General features: G+C 43.4%; 1 protein-coding gene and 1 pseudogene across 2 annotated transcripts; both read left to right on the forward strand.

Moving 5' to 3' along the window:
• The first annotated feature begins 62 nt into the window (after positions 1-62).
• Positions 63-5,408, forward strand: LOC119316493. 2 transcript variants are annotated; one of them, XM_037590821.1, is made up of 8 exons: positions 63-385; positions 480-613; positions 1,087-1,291; positions 1,935-2,201; positions 2,885-3,019; positions 3,469-4,113; positions 4,517-4,702; positions 4,804-5,408. In XM_037590821.1, the coding sequence occupies exons 1-8, from the start codon at positions 248-250 to the stop codon at positions 4,978-4,980; spliced, it is 1,887 nt and encodes a 628-aa protein (XP_037446718.1). In that variant the 5' UTR covers positions 63-247; the 3' UTR covers positions 4,981-5,408. The 2 variants fall into 2 exon arrangements, with proteins under 2 accessions (XP_037446718.1, XP_037446727.1); XM_037590830.1 differs by lacking the exon at positions 1,935-2,201.
• Positions 5,409-7,793: 2,385 nt separating this feature from the next.
• LOC119316507 lies at positions 7,794-10,775 on the forward strand (annotated as a pseudogene).
• The last annotated feature ends 9,224 nt before the right edge of the window (positions 10,776-19,999 follow it).

Here is a 19,999-nt window from a genome sequence, read left to right on the forward strand (position 1 = left end):
CGGAGTTGGTGGAATTTACGCCAGGAATGCCACCGGCGGATCCCAAATCGAAGCAGCACGCGCCCAACATTCCCCATTCCCCATTCCCAATCTCGGCCGGCCCTAGCCGCCGCCGCTGGCCCTTCCCCTCCCTCCGTCCCCTCACCCCGCCGCGCCGCCTTCAGCCTCCTACCCTCCGTCTCCGTCCTCGGGCCGATCTCCTCGCGCGCCCGCCTAGTCCCGGGAGCCTCGCGCCCGCGGCGGAGCCATGCCGGCGGCGGGGATGGGCGGGGTGATAGCGACGGTGAGCGGATACCACGGCGACGAGCGGCACAGGCTCGTGAAGCTCATCTCGGAGACCGGCGCCAGCTACGTCGGCGCCATGAGCAGATCCATAACCCACCTGGTAATGTTTCGCCGGCGGCGCCATCGCCGACTCTGGTTTCCGCTATACACGCATGCCCCCGCTGATTTGCATTGCCTTGTTCAAATGCGATTAGGTTTGCTGGAGGCTCGAGGGGAAGAAGTACGACATCGCCAGGAGGCTCCGGGTGCGCATCGTCAGCCACCGCTGGTTCCAGGACTGCCTCAGGGAGGGGAGGCGCCTCCCCGAGGGCCCCTACACCATGGAAAGGTAGCCGATTTCTTCAGCTGTTTTTATCGCGGTGCAGTTATGCATGTAGTCATGGTTAATTGCTTTTGTTGTGTAATTGAATGAGTTAGTTGTAAGGGATGATTCTACGAGTGAATGTGAAAATTGGGACCAAGAATTGTTTTCACAACCTGTTTCTGATTTCCATGTGCATGTTTGCAGCAGCAGCAGTTTAACAACCAGTTTAACATCGCCATGTGCATGTTCAGGTTCTAATTTGCTGTGACAAAATGATGCAGATTGTTGTGAACATTTATGACCCCGCTGGCTTTGGCTATAAGTCCATGTTAACATCTTTAGCTGTGTCTTTGATGTAGATACTTACAATTCTTTATGTGTCCCTTAGTTGATGCCTTGTAATAAACTAGCCAAAGTAGCGTAATGCCTTTTAATCACTATCAAACCGTTTACTATGTATGCAATCCTCAGAAAATCTTGTTGTGCTTGATGTCCAGTGGTGAAGAAGCCGGGCCAGTCCCACAGCTGTCTGCTTTGCCAGGCAAGCGGTCCAAGAGAAATGCATTCAGGGAGGATCCATGCCTTAAAGAGTTACCTTCTGATTTATGCAATACTTCATATGCCAGCGATGTGGTCAAGATTGATGATTCAGATTCTGATTGGGAGCATCAGGGATGGTCGGGTTCATCCCTATTAAAAGAAGTAAGAGCGATTATTTTCTGTTTCCACTTAGTCTTTAGGTTTTACATTTCACCCGTTCAATTTTTCCCATTCATTTCAGATAACAAATACAACACTGTTTAGATCCATTTCCTCAAGTAAAAGCCTTATTTTCTGTAAGGGATTTGCTGTGTGATTACAGATCATGCGACAGGCATGCTCTATATAGTAAGATAGTGTCCTTGCTTCCCATAACTGTATAAATGAAGAAACAAGTTAGTAATTAAGTGATTGGTTCTGGCGTTTTAGTAGATGCACCGTGTATGTCCTGTAAGTAAGTTATAAGGCCTGAATGTGATGGACTTTTTGTATTAGAATCTGATATTTTATCTGCATGTGTTGTACTCAAATTTCAGTACCTTTTTCTTTTCTGTATCGTTTTCATTTAAGCTGTTAATTTGAGTTGTTAAAGTTGATGTTTCTCAGAAGTGGCCTAAATTTTTGTGTATTTCACTCTATTATATATTCGGTAAGTACTGTGCTGTTATTCATCACATTGTGGTTTCCCTCGGTTGGCCCAAATGGTTGATGATCTTAGAAAAGTATGATATTTTTTCTAAAGCGTCATTATTCCTGACATGTTATGCTGTAAATTTCCCTGATGGAGCTTCCCTGTTGCCTTCAGAATTTAGTTGTTGCCGGGAATTCGAAGAAGATTCGTTCAGGCGATGTTAAAGGAGGAAAAAAGCATTTAAAGCGTGAGCGGAAGTCAACTGATAAAGATATCCTACGTCCGCGAGACAATGCTTCGAGTTTCAGGGAGGATCCATGCTTAAAAGAATTACCTTCTAATTTATGCAGTACTTCATACGCCAGGGATGTGCTCAAGATCGATGATTCTGATTCTGATTTTGAGCATCAGGACTGGGTGGAATCATCCCTATTAAAAGAAGTAAGAGCCATTATTTCCAATTGATTTAGTTTGTGAATCCAATCCCTTAATTCTCCATTTGGTCTTCAGGTTTTACATTTCACCCGTTCAATTTTTTTCATTCATTTCAGATAACAAATACAACACTGTTTAGATCCATTTCCTTAAGTAAAAGCTACTCTTTTCTGTAAGAGATTTGCTGTGTGATGACAGATCATGCAACAGGCATGCTCTATATAGTAAGACAGTGTTCTTGCTTTCTATAGCTGTATGATTGACGAAATAAATTAATAATTAAGTGATTAGTCCTGACGTTTTAGTAAAATACACTATGTATGTCCTGCAAGTAAGTTGAGGCTTGAACCTGATGTGTTTTTTTTTTTGTATTAGAATCTGATATTTTAACTGCATGTGTAGTGCTCAAATTACCCTTTTTCTTTTCTGTATTGTTTTCATTGAAGCTGTTAATTTGAGTTGCTAAAGTAGATGTTTCTCACAGGTGGCCTAATTTTGTGTGTGTGTATTTCACTCTGTTATATATTTTATAAGTATTGTGCTGTGATTCATCCCATTGTGGTTTCTCTTCGTTGCCCCAAATAGTTGACGGTCTTAGAAGAATGCGTTATTTTTTCAGAAGTGTCATTATTCCTGACATGTTATGCTGTAAATTACCTGATGGAGCTTGGTTGCCCTGTCGTCTTCAGAATTTAGTCGTTGCCGGGAATTCAAAGAAGATTCGTTCAGGAGATGTTAAAGGAGGAAAAAAGCGTTTAAAGCATGAGCAGAAGTCAACTGATAAAGATATCCTACATCTGCGAGACAATGCTTCAAGTTTGATGGTAATTTGCAAATCGTACGCCATTGGAACCATTTTGAATAAATTCCTTTGTCTAGCTTTAGCCTGACAAACTTTTGATTTCGTTTTGTGCTGTCATAAGGTCTTCATTCTGTTTAGGAAACCTACCAATATTTTTATGAAGATGCTCGAAACTGGAAAGGACACCTATAACTTTTGATTTCATTTTGTGCTGTCATAAGGTCTTCATTTTGTCTAGCTTAATGCTCGAAACTGGAAAGGGCACCTATATGAAGTGTTATTGCTATGTAGATGACCTCGAATATTCTATGAGCTACATTTACATTCCCAGGATGAGAAAATTCTGATGTAGTCTTTGATGAATAGATAAGATGAGCAGTTGACTTTGTGTTTCAGCTTGTTTCGTTGTCCCTTGCGCTAACTGTTTTATTCTCAGTTGTAAACTTACACATATATCTAATGAAAATACAGATAAGAGAAGGCCTTCACACGTCAAGTTATACTTCGTCTCGGAGCACATCGAAGCAAAAGGGAAACTTGTCAGGCCTCCTGCGTAATGATGTTGTTGGTCAGATGGGCGAAAGAAATGATCCTATGGGAAAGGGATCACGAAGCAAGCATGCACGCTCTCTTATGGAATTATCTGATGATAGTTTGTCAGATAGTTTTGAGGAACGACAAATGTTTGATACTTCGACTACAGAAGCCCGGAGAAAAATGAGGAGCACAAATGCACCATCTTTTCGGCAATCTACCTTGGAAAGCATATATGATCATTGTGAAACTAGTATGCATGATTACGAACCAGAAAAGAGTGAAGAGCAAGAAACTATTGATTTGGGTGAGAGGTCAAGAAGCTTGCAACCTGGTGATTTGTCAGGACATGAACCATCTTTCTGTACTCAAGAGAAAATAGATCAAAGTGACCTTGGTATCACAGCTGATGATGACAAGGGAGATGATGAGAAGCCCACCATGGAAGAATCATCGAGCCTGCAAAGACAAGCAGAACTTTCATGTGTCATTTGCTGGACTGATTTCTCTTCCTCGAGGGGCATCTTACCATGTGGACATCGGTTCTGTTATTCATGCATTCAAGGATGGGCGGATTGTTTGGTATGTTGTGTCAACATAAATAAAATCCTTTAGTTAAATTCATTCCTTAAAATCTGCTTATAATGTGTTTTTTTTGCACATCAATATTTCTGGGATATATACGTTGCTCTACTATACAAAACATGAAATATGCACTTAATGCTTGTACGGTAGCGTGGATTCAGGACAGCACTATAGCACTTCATCCTGATTGAAATACATGTTTCCAGTTTACATAAGATGAGAAATTGAACATACAGTCACCATTTCCAATAGCTCTCAGCAGGCAGGCCTTGAACAAAACAAATTACTCGATGTCAACAAAAAACCTATGCTTCTAGTCAGCCTTTTTCGTTTGTTCCTTGACTAATTTTTTATCAGTGTAGAAACTGTTGCTTACACACGTGCATGTTGTGTGTTTCAGTCTTCCAGGGGAAAGGTCTCAACGTGCCCACTTTGCAAAGCCAGTTTCTCCTGGATCAGCAAGGTGGACGAGGCCGGAACTTCAGATCAGAAGATATACTCGCAGACCCCCGTTCCCTGTGGAGCTTCAACCAGCATCTTCATGTTTACTGACGAAGGCCACGGCGACTTTCCTGGATCATCATCGGTGAGTGAGATCTGGTTCCACTATGCAAAAAACTGTAACCGCTTGACCTGATGTACTTGTGTTTCTACGATGCTCACCTTCCGGTCGAACTCAACGTGCAGTCTGCTGCCCAAGGGGCCTGCTACATGTGCCACAGCCGTGAGCCCGAAGAGCTTATACTGAGCTGCCACGTGTGCCGATCGCAGTGGGTACACTCGTACTGCCTCGACCCTCCACTGACCCCATGGACGTGCATACACTGCCGAGATCTGCGGAGGATGTACCAGCGCTATCGCTAGTCCGAGTTCTGGAATTCCGCGTCTCGACCTCTTGGATTCTTGGCATCACTGGGCTGCTGGAGATTCTTGGGGCAGATATACCAATCGCAGGCGTGTTGGCATAGCTGATAATTAACTTCAGGGAGGAAGAAGCAGAGACAGGAAAAGTGATGCCGTCAGGCTGTGGCACGCTTTGAGATTGCATCTTACTTTAATTTTTAGCATATATGGGCTGTCAAGGGTCAACATCTTGTTGATCTGGACATAGTGCAAATGCATATGGTACGGTTGCTGCTAGGCTCTAAATTGTAAACGGTCGTGAGAGTAGTAGCTTCTTTGAAGATTCATGCATGTTGCTAGAATCTTTTTTCATAAAAAGAGAGTGTACCTAGTCTTTTCTTCATTTTAAATTTTACCTCTGTCCTGGAAAAGTTTGATATATTCATATATAGACAAATCTAAGACAAGTTTTCTGGACCAAAGGGAGTACTAGTGTAGTTTTTGAGGAAATAAAGTAGGTAAACAATGACAAAGAGGAACCCAGTCTTGGCCGCGGCATGGAATTTGGCAGTAAAAGGATGCTGCAGGTTGGCACCCCGACGACCCAGTCCAGGTGAATGGACTAGAGGGAGGGGATTGGAGCTCAGAAGATAAAATTTGAAGAAGTGCTGTCTCACCTGCGAGGACTAAAAAAATTTTTGTAAGCTAAACTACTAGCCGGAGCAAAGGCAGAGGGAAGGCGAATCCACGGGGTTCACCCGCGAAGCTTGGAGGGCCCTTGGCCTTTGCAATGATTGGTGTTTGAGGAGTCCGGTTGTAGATGGTCTAACCCACGGAGAATTGATTGCCATTTAAAACAAAAAAAATCGGATCCTTTTATTGAAAACGAAAACAAAGTGCTTACATTTCACGCATATAAATGCCTGTGGCATATTTATGAAATGTTCATCGTGTGTTTGTAGAAATATTCAGTGCGTATTTGGAAAGCGCTCGTCGCGTATTTAGAAAGCAGAAAAAAGAAAAAAGAAAATCAACAGAGAGAAACCGCGTCTGTTCCGCGCCTAGGACGCGGAATGGAATTTGGCAGGAAAGGGAGCCGCGACCCACACCCAGGACCGAGTTGAGGCCAAGCCACCTGCTCTCCAAGCACCAACCAAGCAAAGATATCCCCAAATGCCCACGCGACCAGGCCGCGGCCTGAGCTTCTTGAGCTTCCCATCCCAACCGGCGACGGCGACTGCAGCCGAACCGAGAGGATAGTGGCAGCGACGGTAGCGGCCAGGAAGCGGATCGCGCGGTAAGCCTCCATCAATTCTGTTCGATGCTATGTTATCTCTGACAGTGGAACCCGGCCCAACCGATGTTTTCTGCACTTCTGAATGCCTGTGGGACAGATGAAAGGCAGGGGAAGCTGGGGCTGTATCGCCATATTAATTGGTTTTCAGTTAAATGGAAGCCTAGAGCCATGTTCATCTTCTCCCACAGATAGATGTTGTTGTTGTTGTTGTTGTTGCAGTCTTGCATACTGATTCGGGTTCATCGACGGGTCTTGCTCCAAGCGTTAGTAGTTTTTCCTCTGGGTCCTTTGTCCGCAACACAGCCCAATCAGATATCCAATTACACATGAGTTTCACTATCCCCATAGGGTCATTGATATTTTTTTCCTGCAGATGTAACATCATTTCTGCATATCCAGATCGCCCAAAGTAGGGCACAAGTACGAATCATCACCATAGTTTCTTATCTTCTTTCTCATCATCGCTGTGTGATGCAGTTCTTTTCCTTCTTAAATACCCTAGTGTGTTTCGGGCTGGCCAAGTTTTCCGCAGTTCTGCGTGTGTGCCAGATAGATTAAAGGCAGGGGATGCTGGCCTGGCCTGGCCGTATCCCCATATTGGTTTTCAGTTAAATGGAAGCCTGGAGCCATGTTCCTTTTATCAGAAAAAAAAGGAGAGTACAATAGCGCTTATCTTCCTACTCCCTCTGTTCCGAATTCCTTTTAGGATATGGATGTATCTAGAACTAACATACATCTAGATACATCCATTTCTACGACAAGTAATTCCGAACGGAGGGAGTAGATGTTATTGGCAGAAGCCATTCTTCCACCCATCTATGCCTAAGCACTGACGCGCCAGTCACTAATATAGCCGATGTTTTGTCACTCAGGTTTTCAGTGTGTTGCTGAGTTGATTTTCCATGTCCTTGACAATTGTAAGGTGGCTTTACGTTCTCGTTTTGCATCGCTGTGTGATGTAGAATTTTATTTTTTTATATACCATAATGTGTTTGCTGCTTGGAAAGTTTTGCGCAGTTCTGTATGTGTGTGAGACAGATGACGGGGATGTTGGATGTATCAACATATCGGTTTTCAGTGAAATGGAACGTGGGATCCATGCTCCTTTTATATCAACAAAGTAATAATAATACAATAGCGCTTGTCTTCGTTGTACATGTTATGGGCAGAAGATAATTAAGCTTGGTTAACAAATTGGCTAAACGTGCTAAATACTATTCCCTCCGTTCCTAAATATAAATCTTTTTAGAGATTCCAATAACGACTACAAACGGAGCAAAATAAGTGAATCTATGCTCTAAAATATGTCTATATACATCTGTATGTAGTCTTTATTGAAATCTCTAAAACGACTTATAATTAGGAAGGGAGGGAGTAAGTGGCAATATAGCTGTGTGTACCATCCTTTATAAGCATATAATATGCCACATTTTGTCCAAGCTGAAGCTGATATAATCCTTTATAAACATATTATGCCACATTTTGTCCAAGCTGAAACTGATATAACTTGTTCCATATTGGAGTTTTTTCAGAAGCAAATGGCGGAGGCTATACTCCTCGCTGTGTCAAAGATTGGGGCAATCGTTTTGAATGAGGCTGTCTTGGCTGTCATCAACAAGCTATCGAGGAAGGTTGACAACCTAAAGGAATTGCCGATAAAGATCAAAAGAATCGATATAGAACTGAAGACGATGAATGATGTAATTCAAGACTTGGGTACAACACATCTCAGCAACAACGTCGTCAAGGGTTGGATTGGAAATGTGAGGAGGCTGGCCTACCACGTTGAGGATGTGATTGACAAGTACTCGTATGAGGCTCTTAAGCTCAAGGACGAAGGCTTCCTAAATCGGTACGCCATCAGAAGTTCACGCCACATTAAGGTCTTTAGTAAAATTGCCGAGGAAGTTATAGAGATAGAGGGGGAGATCAGGCACATCAAAGAACTACATATTTATTGGAGTACTATAGTCCAACCCATTAGAAATGAGCATGCAGAGGTTGATAGGCAGCGATGGGGAGGCTGCTTCCCAGAAAGTGTTAGTGATGAGGACCTTGTCGGAATTGATGAAAACAGGAGCAAGTTGACCGAATGGCTGACCGCCGATGAGAAAGAAAGCACAGTGATTACAGTCTCTGGTATGGGAGGCTTGGGGAAAACAACCCTTGTGAAAAATGTGTATGATCGGGAGAAAGCCAACTTCCCTGATGCTCATGCTTGGATTGTGGTGTCACGGACGTATATTGTAGTTGATTTGCTGAAGGCATTGCTCACCAAGATACAATACACACAAGAGTCGCCGCCGCCATCACCTCTTAGTGTGGGCGCCAAACCTGATGTTTATGAGTTAACAGAGGCTATAAAGAAGATACTACAAGATAGAAAGTGCTTGATCGTGCTTGATGATGTGTGGGATAAAGAAGCATATACTCAGATGTGCAGTGCATTCCAGGGTCTCCAAGGAAGCCTTGTCATGATCACAACACGGAATGAAGATGTTGCCGGTCTTGCTCCGGTGAGGCGTCGCCTACCACTTCAACCATTGGGTAGCGCCGAGTCATTCACGCTATTCTGCTCTAGGGCTTTCCACAACAGCCTGGGCCGCAAGTGCCCTCCAGAGCTTGAGGCAGTGGCTGCTGCTGTAGTTGAGCGGTGTCGTGGCCTGCCATTGACCATTGTATCGTCTGGCAGCCTATTGTCCACAAAGCAACCAACAGAGCATGCTTGGAATCAGGTGTACAACCATCTCCAGAGCGAGCTGCGGCGGAATAACCATGTCCAAGCTATACTTAATCTGAGCTATCATGACTTGCCAGGTGATCTCAGGAACTGCTTCCTGTACTGTAGCTTGTTTCGTGAAGACTATGAAATGTCACGGGAGAGCCTCGTGCGGTTGTGGGTTGCCGAAGGGTTTGCAATGAAGAAAGATAGCAGCACGCCAGAGGAAGTGCCCGAGGCGAATCTCATGGAACTCATCGGTTCTCGACACGAGGTTGGAGAATGATCAAGGCGAAGGGTTTGGTTCCGCGAATGATCAAGGCGAAATGATGCGTGTGGATAAAGAAGTTCGCCGGTTCTCGACACGAGGTTGGAGAGACAGCAACACAGCTGCAGGAGTGGAATTTCCACGACTCCGAACCGTCATCTCACTCGCAGCAGATTCGTCCTCTACCAACATGATCTCCTCAATTTTGTCTGGATCGAGCTACCTTACCGTTCTCGAGCTCCAAGACTCTGGAATCAACCAAGTGCCAGCATCCATTGGGAATCTATTCAATCTCCGCTACATTGGCTTGAGGCGCACCAGTGTTCAGTCATTGCCGGACACTATTGAAAAACTCTCAAACCTCGAGACGCTGGACGTCAAGCAAACAAAAATAGAAAAACTACCGCCAGGAATTGTGAAGGTTGAGAAGTTACGACACCTTTTAGCTGACAGGTTTGCCGATGAGAAGCAGATGAAGTTCCAGTACTTCGTCGGGGTCGAGGCGCCGAATATGATTTCCAACTTCCAGGAACTGCAAACTCTTGAGACCGTGCATGCCAGCAAGGACTTGTCGCTGCAGCTGAAGAAAATGATGAAGCTGCAGACTGTTTGGGTTGATAACATCGATGCATCTAACTGTGATGACCTTTTCAAAACCCTCTCAGAGATGCCTTTGCTTTCCAGCTTACTTCTCTGTGCATGTGATGAGAAGGAGACACCTACGTTCCAAGCACTCAAGCCAATTTCCAAGAGGCTCCACAGACTAATCATCAGGGGTGGCTGGGCCGATGGGACGCTCAAGTGTCCGATATTTCAGGGTCATGGGAAGAATATCAAGTATCTGGCTCTGAGTTGGTGCAATCTTGGGAATGAAGACCCGCTGCAGCTGCTGGCATCTCATCTGCCGGCTCTCACTTATCTCAGTCTTAACAGGGTGAGTAGTGGAGGTACATTGGTGCTTTCTGCTGGGTGCTTTGCTCAGCTGACGACACTCGTCTTGAGGCGCATGCCTAATGTCAAGCAACTGGTGATTGAGGAGGGTGCCATTCCGTGCATTGATGGGATCTACATCGTGTCACTCTCGGAGCTAAGTATGGTGCCTCGTGGCATCGAATCGCTTGGATCCCTGAAGAAGCTCTGGATGCTGGACCTGCACAAGGACTTCAAGTCTGACTGGGATCTGAACCAGATGCGCGACAAGATGAAGCATGTTCCAGGGCTCCGTGCCTAGCTAGCAAAGAGCAGCAGAGACGCAGAACATGATCAAGCATGTTCCAGAGCTCCGTCCATAGCAAAGAGCGGTAACTACATCCTTCGGTAATTAAAAACCATAAGAATCGCTTATGCACTGTAAGCGTACATGCTTTTATTTATTTGTAATGGTACTGTAATAGTATCATCAGCTCTTGATTTCTTTGCAACTGCATCTTGTCATGCATGCATTGTTGGTTGTTTCTGTAATAATTCCTGAAACACGGGCATTCCTTGCCATCAAGAACTAAAACGAGTGAGTTTGTTTCATTTATATAAGCGTCATTATCACTGGTTGGTTTCGCTTGATGTTGGTCTTATGGCGGAGCAGCAGAGGTTTCCGCGTCGGAGCAACTGACGAAGGCGGACTTTGTAATTCAGATGCTTCAGGACTGAAGGAAGAGGGGAAGCTGCAACCATGCCACTGAATCAGAGATATATGTTTTTACTGTCGTGCTTACTGTAGCTTGTTCTGTGTGATATTGGATTAGGATGTTGGACCGTGAGTGCTAGAGTTCCACATAAACAGATTCGGCCATTTTCATTGGCAGCTACAGTACTCTTCTTCTATGTGTATAGAAGCATAGACTAATTACAGCGAGGAGGACTAAAATTACGCTACTTTTGTTACCGCTAGCTAATTACACTGTTTTACATTCAAACATGTGTGATGATACTCTGATTCATTAAGTTCTGTACATTAGTTTATTTGATTCCCTTTTGATAGCAGTAGTTTATTTACAACTCTGGAATAAATAATAGACTTGATAGGCTTAGTCATTTAACATTGAGTTGTGATAAATATCTTATGAGTATGTTGTTCACTTTCTGAATATGCATATGGCTTTCTTAAAAAAAAGAAAAGAAGTGCCAGCCTTCCTGCACCTTTGGTTCATCAAAGGAAAGGTGGCAGATCTGAAGCCAAAGGCAGAACAGGGGAAAGTAAAAGCAGGCTCACAAAAATTGGTTGGCTCAAGCATCTTGGATCACTCTGAAGATGGAAACAGACCAGAGCTGCTGAACTGAACTGAATTACTAGTTAGCATGTGCATATGACTATTGGTTGATAGTACAGTTTGGGAGAAAAGACAGGTAGTGCTGTTAATGGATCCTATTTATGATAAACTGATAATGGATTCGATGTGTACAAAATTGTTTCAAAGTCGTTTTTTCAGTAATTTTTATATACAAGATAACCTCATTATCTGAAAAAAGTATATATACAAGGTGATCAGTAAGCATGACCTGAATTTCATCTTATTTTTTAAAGCTACCTCTAATACAAATATATATGTTTTTACTGTCGTGCAAATTACTTATTTGTATTTATGCACACACAGTTCCCCAGTTCAGTGCTTCAGTATCGAGTCATGCTTTACTATGTGATTTTTGGGTGCTACCAAGTACATTATCATGATGCCCTGTCCTGAAACTTTATTTAGTTTAGTTCTTTACTATTTTCCATTATAGCTTAAATCTTCTTTATCATGATACTATGTCTCTTCCTGGTTTGCTCCTCTAACAAGACATGCTAGAAACCAGAGCTTTGATCTATATTTTATTTTTTTATTTCCTCTTTTGGCAGTAGTTTCCGTGATTAAGAACTCTACCTTATATCTTTCATTCTGGAAAATGCCCCAATTATGGAAGCTGCTGGCCCCAGTGCTCAGGAGTCAGAAAATTCTGAGGATGATCTGCTTGAAGGAGATCCTGAGAAAGACCTGCAGTTACAGGGACCAAGGAACATGGAGACTGACAAAGGTAAAGATAAAAGTACAAAATCAATGACTAAAGATCCTGGTCAGAACTCTCAAAGAGCACCACCTCACTCCCAGAAGCCCATGGACATAATGGACTCATTGGAAAAGAAGGTGCAAAGTGCTATTTTGGGTATGAAAAATGATGAAAAACTGTCCAAAAGCATGCAGAAAAAGCTGCCTGAGGAGAATATTGGTGTGCAGTTACTTGAGCAGTTTGATGAAGAGTCTGATGGAGAGAAAGTCACAGAAGCTGATACCCAACAGCCACAACAGGGGCAAAACAAAAATTGGGGCCCTATTGTGGCGCCCAGGACGAGTAATAGGATTATAAGGGATGGGAGAACAACAATACAGAAGGCTGCAGATCTCAAGAAGCTCAAGGATCTGGAGATACCAAAAGGTAATAGAAATACCAATTCATTTTCTGCTTTCAATAATCAGAACTTATTATCTAAAGCTAGAAAAGCTGGTCTGAACCTAGGTGATGATGATAATACTATTTCTCATAATATTCAAACCATTAGGCTGATTGAGGATGGTAGACTATCTACTTTTAAAGATTCTCATCCAGAGTACTTCTTACCTACTAATCTAGATATCAGCTTTAGGACAAAATCACATCCTCTTTAATTGTAGACCCAGGAAGTGTTCGCATTAGTGACATAGCTGGTGATATGCCTACATGGGCTGATGTTGTTTCTGGTAAGAAAAGTAGTTGTAGAAAACTAGAATTTTCCAATTTGGAATGTTAGAGGGCTGAATAAGCCTGAAAAACTCAATGCTGTGGGAAAGCTCATTAGAGATACCCATGCTGACTTAGTTGGTTTTTCTGAATCTAAGAAGGACTCTTTTTCTAGTGTTCAAATTAAAGTTCTTGACCCAAACAGTGATTTCACCTGGAATTGGATGCCAGCTATTGGTACTGCAGGTGGGATCCTGGTTGGGATTAAGCATGATGATTTTGAGATTGTATCTGTAGATGTTCTACAATTCTCAGTTGCCTGCTTAATAAAAGATAGGAAAGATGGTAACATTTGGAGGTTTATCACTGTGTATGGGGCTGCATATGATAATCTCAAGAGTTTATCAATGAGCTACATAATACTATGGAAGCCTGGCTGGGTCCTACCATTATTGGAGGAGATTTTAATTTAGTTAGAAGCAGTAAAGAAAAGAGTACTGGGAATGTTAATTTACATTGGGTAACCCTTTTCAATGATTGGGTGAATAAATATGCCCTCATTGAATTGAAAAATTATACTAGGAAATTTACTTGGGCCAATAACCAGGATAATTTGGTGATGGCTAATATTGATAAGATTTTCATTTCCACATGTTGGGAAAATCTATTCCCAGCTGTGCAACTGAAAACCCTCCCTAGGGTGGGTAGTGATCATACATCACTAGTCTTTGATACTGGAGCTATCCAACCACCTAGAGACAAACAGTTTAGATTTGAGAAATGGTGGTTGCAGGTTGAGGGTTTTGTTGAAATGGTTAGAAAGACCTGGATCAAACCATGCTCCATTACTGATCCTATGGATAGATGGCAGTACAAGATTAGGTTGCTTAGGAGAGTGTGTAAAGGCTGGAATGCCAACTATGAGGCTGAGAAAAACAGAAATAAGCAGCAGCTGGTAGCTGAATATGATTTAATGGATATTGAATCTGAGACAAAAGTTCTCTCCCCTACTTCTAAAACTAGAATGAACAAGATTGCCTTGGATCTCCAAAATATTTGGAGACTGGAGGAAATCAAAGCTAGACAAAGATCTAGAGAGAGGAATATTTTGGAAGGTGGGAGAAACACAACTTACTTCCATGCTTTGGCTAATCAAAGAAGGAGGAAAAAGCAGATTAGCATGCTGAGAGGTCCAAATGGTCCTGTAGAAGATACTAAAGATATAATTAGTGTTGCTGTAGATTATTACAAGCAACTGTTTGGAAAAGAGGAAACATTAGAAATAGATCTAGATGACAACTTCTGGGATCCTTCTGAAATGGTTTCTATGGAACAAAATATGAGGCTTGAGGCCAATATTACAGAGGAAGATGTCAGGAAAGCAGTCTTTGGCTCTTATGCAGAAGGGGCCCCTGGCCCTGATGGCTTCCCTTTCTTATTCTATCAACAATTCTGGGAAACTATTAAAAGTGACCTAATGTTGATGGTAGATGCCCGGAACAATGACTCTCTAGATCTGTATAGATTGAACTTCTCTCTGCTCACTTTAATCCCAAAAGAACCTGATGCTGACGTTATTCAGAAATTCAGACCTATTGCTCTATCTAATTGCAGCTTTAAGATTTTTGCTAAATGTTTAGCCAATCAGCTAGGGGATGTGGGAGATGAGTTGATTTCCCAGAATCAAACTGCTTTCATTAAGGGTAGATACATAGTAGAGAGTGTGGTTACTGCTCATGAAATTATTCATGATGCTGTGAATAATAAAAAAGAAGGTTTTGTTTTCAAGCTGGATTATGAAAAAGTTTATGATAGAATTAGCAAAAAATTCCTACTGAAAGTGTTATACCAAAGGGGTTTCAGCCCCAGGTGGGTGAGGAGAGTTGAATCTATTTTGTATAAAGGTTCAGTAGGGGTTAGAATTAATGATTGCAATAGTGATTTCTTTGAAACTTTTAAAGGGGTTAGACAAGGAGACCCTGCATCACCCATGTTGTTTAATTTGATGGCAGATGTGTTCAGCAGAATGCTTAATAAAGCAGCAAGGAACAACTTATTGTCTGGCTTAATGACTAATGTTTTCCCTCAGGGTGTAATCATTCTGCAATATGCAGACGACACCCTTCTGTTCATAGAGAACAATATTAATTCTGCAAAAAACCTGAAATGGTTATTAGCTTGTTTTAAGCAAATGTCAGGGCTAAGGATTAATTTCCATAAATGTGGCCTTGTTCCTATTAATGTTAGTGAAGAAGAAGCCCACAATGTTGCTCAAGCCTTATCTTGTGGCTTGAGTTCTTTCCCTCTTAAATACCTGGGTTTCCCCCTTCACCACTCCAAGTTAAAGAGAGAAGACCTCCAGCCTGTGGTTGATAAGGTCTTAAAAAAGGCTGCTGGTTGGAGAGGGAGATTACTAGGGTATGAGAAGCAATTAGTTTTAGTTCAGTCCTGTTTGGCTAGTATTCCTACCTATCTGATGATCATGATAAAATTTCCTAAGTGGGCTATAAACTTGATTAACTCTCAGATGGCTCACTGTTTTTGGGATAACTATGAAGGTCATCATAAGTACCATTTAGCTAGCTGGGGGTTGTTGACTTAGAAGAAGCAATATGGGGGTTTAGGTATACCCAATATTGCTGATACGAATCTAAGCCTTCTAGCAGCCTGGATAGATAAATATCAAAAGGGGGACCAGAAGATGTGGAAGAAAATTATAGATGCTAAGTATAGAACTAGAGATCCAAATATTTTCTCCTGTCCTGATGGCAACTCCTCCTTGCCTTTCTGGAAAGGAGTCCTGTGGGCTGCCAAAGCAGCCAAGATGGGATATCAATGGAAAGTTGGGAATGGGAAAAGAGTTAAGTTCTGGGAAGATCATTGGTTTGGATCCTGTAGCTTAGCCATCCAATTCTGGGAGCTCTACACCATTGCTAATGAACAGAACAAACCTATTGCTGATCTTTGGGATGGTGCTAATCTTAAAATCACCTTCAGGAGGTGTGTGGACAATAGACTACTACACCTTTGGTTTGACTTAATTAGCATCGCGCAAAATATCATTCTGAGTGATGATGAAGATGCCATTATTTGGAAGTTTGAATCTAATGGGAATTACTCTGTTAGATCTATGTATGGTATAGTTAATTTTAGAGGGATCTGTCCTGTACATATCCCAGAGATATGGCAGCTTCAGGTTCCTCCTAATATTCATATATTTTTGTGGTTGCTGGCTCATAATAAACTGTTGGTTAGGAGTAATCTGTGTAAGAGACAACATTTAGATGATCTCTCTTGCCTGTTTTGCTCTGAATATGAGAATTGTAATCACGTGTTCTTTGATTGCGCTGTTGCTACTGAGATATGGAGGAATATTCATGACATCTCAGGATGTATGCTCCAGCCTACTTTGGATAATATGTATAAGATTTGGGGGAAACACAAGACCCTACAGCCTGAAAATATGCTTATTTCAGCCACTCTCTGGGTTATCTGGAGAAGCAGAAATGACATGTGTTTTAACAAAGCCCCATGGATGGGTGTGCAGGTGATTCTGAGGAAAATTGCAGGCTTCTGAGATCAATGGAAGATCCTGTGCAAAGAGGCTGCAAGAGATCGCGTGGAAAGACTCATCTCTTCACTCTGGGAGACGGCCAGACGTCCTCCTATGCTGATTTGGCCAGAGCCAGGTTGAGGAAGAAGAAGCTGTGGATGCAATACTTGATGAAGAAGAAGGCAGAAGGATGGTCTGACGTGTTCAGCGGTATACTGCTGGAAGGGTGACCGTTGAAACCTTGTATGCGGGGAGTGAGAGGGGAAGAAAACTATGTTTAGATCTTTGTTTCAGTTTCGCAGTCAAGTAAAAAGGGTAGTTGAGAAGGGACCTTTTCTATGAAAAAAAAATGCCGGAAGGATGTGCCAATCCTTTCCCGCGAGCTGTAATAAATAATATATGGTTTCATTTCTATGGAATGGAACTGGGGCAAGAGCCCTTTTCTTCAAAAAAATAAAATAAGAGCAAGGATAAACCCACAAGGCCACAAGAGAGCTTCAAAGTACTGAACTGCACATAGCTACTGAGAACTGCACATAGTTGATGTGTGTCGCGACAAGAAATATTTTCGGTAACCAGCAGTAGCAGTAGATGATGCTAATTAGTCACATCCACGTTTCATTTGCCTGTAATCCCTTGGCCGGAGGCTTTCCTCCTTTTCAACTTTTTTGTTGCCTGTAATCCCAAGTACCAACTTGAGTTACATAACCACCATCCAACAGGGGATATAACCATATAAGATGACGCCTGTAATCGTGACCGGAGGCTTCTGGCTACGGCGCGTCGGCTCTCAGCATCGTAACGCCTGTAATCGTGACCGGAGGCTTCTGGCTACGGCGCGTCGGCTCTCAGCATCGTAGTGTCGCTTGACGACCGCTACCAGGTGGCCTTTTTTTCCCCCCTATTTCTTTTATGTTTCTTGGACATTGCTGTGCTGCAGCCCCGGCCGTTGGTTTGCTGTTTGGGATCTGGATGACTGTTGTACGAAACTTTGCTTTATCTATAAAGCCGGAAGAAAGCCTATTTTAAGAAAATTAAAACTTGAAAAAATGGACGTGCTGCATTATAGAATGGAGAGGGTACTATATGGGAGGTGGGCGAGGACAATTATTTACATCGACACGAATCTCAAGGCGCAAACTTCCAAAACATAATTAAAATAGCATATGACAGTTTACCTGTCGCTGGCCTCCCCCCGTTGCCCCGGTCAAATTGTTCCGTAGCTGGTACAACCTTCGTGATTACTCAATTAACACTTGGCGTAGAGTATTGCGCACAGCTCCATGACAAGACAATCAACTCCAGTGGGATCCTGTGTTGCCTGATTTCCTTGTCACCTCTTATGCTTATACGTTGAACGAAGGCTTCTTAGACGAAAGACGTTGAGCGTCCGGCTTTAAATTATTAAAGCCCTAGACAGCCAAACAAATACACGGATGTTGAAAAGAACTTAGAACACAACACACAATAAGCACACAAAACTGAAAGAATTGTATGTATAGTTTAAGATGCCGTCGCCCTCCAAGCTCAAACGCCATAGAAGAAGAGAGAAACAAACACACCAAATGAGTACCCAACCGCCACAAGGATGATCCTGTCGATGCTTGCTTCAGGACACTAAGGCCTTGTACAATGCATGACGCTTAGGGGAGGTGCTTAGGGAAATAAGGCCTTGTATAATGGGAGGTGCTTAAAGATGTGCTTAGAAAAATGAATCGAGTTTTTTTGAAGCACTGATGCCTATTTCTACAGAAGAGATGCTTAGCTAAGCGTCTACCGTGACCAAATAAACATCGGTGCTTAAGGAAAACCTAATTTATTTCTCTAAACACCTCCCATTGTACAAGGGCTACCAGGCTTTTCTTAAGCACCAGTGCCTATTTATACATGATAGACGCTTAACTAAACGTCTCTCGTATAGAAATAGGCACCGATGCTTCAGAAAAATCTGATTTATTTTTCTAAGCATCTACCATTGTATAAGGCGTAAGGCCATGTACAACACATGTGCTTAAGTGGGTGCTTCCGCGTCGATGACGATGATTTTGGCGGCATGGTGCGGCTACATATCGTTCATGGATGCGGCTGGATGGACGAGCGCAGGGCGGTGGAGCTGTCTGGTGCCATGGTGGCGTCGACGGCAGCGAGACCGGGCAAGGTGTATGCAGCAGTATAGCTCTGAAGATGGATTGGTGGCAGGTGGCTGTGGCGGCCTCATACCTGGCAGGTGGCCGGGTTGAGGAGCATGTCGGACTGGTGGGTGCCCATACCCGGCAGGCGTCCAGGTTGGGACCTCAGGTCTTAGATGTTAGGTTTGGCTGCGAGGTCTGTTTGGTATTAGGCCCAGACCATCAGCGCCCCTTCATCAGTTAGATAGGAGTAGCGACAGAGGTTGCGAAGATGGTGGCTTTGGTCTTACTGTTGTACGACTTTGTAAGGTTTTGTGCTAATAATTAATAAAGTGGCCGTATGCATCGACCAGATGCAGAGGCCGGGGGTTCTCCTCCTTTTCGAGAAAAAGAAAAAAAAAGTGGGTGCTTCCGTAAGAAAACCCGGGTTTTTTCAGGCTGCGCAGCACAGGTGCTTAGGACGAGACACAAAAGCAAACTTCGGCTCCTGGTGCTAGCCAGTTCCCGCCCTTCCGTGAAACTGCAGTTAGCTCTGCTGCACCTTAACCAAAGCAACTCAGGCACCCGTATGAAGCACCTAGCCAGTTCCCGCCCTTCCGTGAAAACCACCACTTTAAAGGCAAGCTTTGCGAAAATCACTATAATATTTTTTTTTTGCAAAGAACACCGTGTCTATGGTAATCTTTTTACAGAAAGCACTGATCGGCGGATCGGACTCAATTAAGCTTGTTTATGATAGGTGGGGCCCTTTTTTTGCGTACGTGGCACCGTCGGCCGTTCCGACAGCCGTTAGACGGCGTTTGACGGCGCCGTCCCCCTCCATCCCCCCTCTGTTTGTTTGACCTCCTTGTTTCCCCCCTCCTCGCGTCTGCCCGCTGTTCCCCTTCTTCCCTCTCTCCTGTCCGCTCTCTCCCCTCCTCGCGTCGCGTAGGCAGATGGCTACCCTGGCGAAAGCAGGAGGTGTTGGCGGCGGCGGTCTTCCTGGCAGTGGCGTAGGCGACGCGGATCCCGACACAGGCGGTGAGCTCTGCGGGAGCTCGAACCCTAGCAAGGCGACGCCCAATGCGGAGGAGGTGGTGTAGTATTCGATGGAATACGCGGCGGCGGTGAAGGCGAATCCGATTGGAAGCCACCACATCGCCTCATCCTTCGACGGTGTATAGTGAGATCCCCTTCCCCTTCTCCATTAAATTCTGTTTCTAGGGCTAGGGTTAGCTTATAGTGAGATCCAGTTCCCCATATCCATTGCATATTGTTGGGCCTATGGTTGTTATTGTGATGATATGTTTCTGAAATTAACTCATTATGTTTAAATTAGGTGTTGTTTGTGTCTTATTTAGTTGAAATAAGCTGTGGTTATATAGTTGGAATTAGGTGCTGT

The sequence above is a fragment of the Triticum dicoccoides genome, chromosome 1B (assembly GCF_002162155.2).
Source record: "Triticum dicoccoides isolate Atlit2015 ecotype Zavitan chromosome 1B, WEW_v2.0, whole genome shotgun sequence".
Classification (NCBI taxonomy): domain Eukaryota; kingdom Viridiplantae; phylum Streptophyta; class Magnoliopsida; order Poales; family Poaceae; genus Triticum; species Triticum dicoccoides.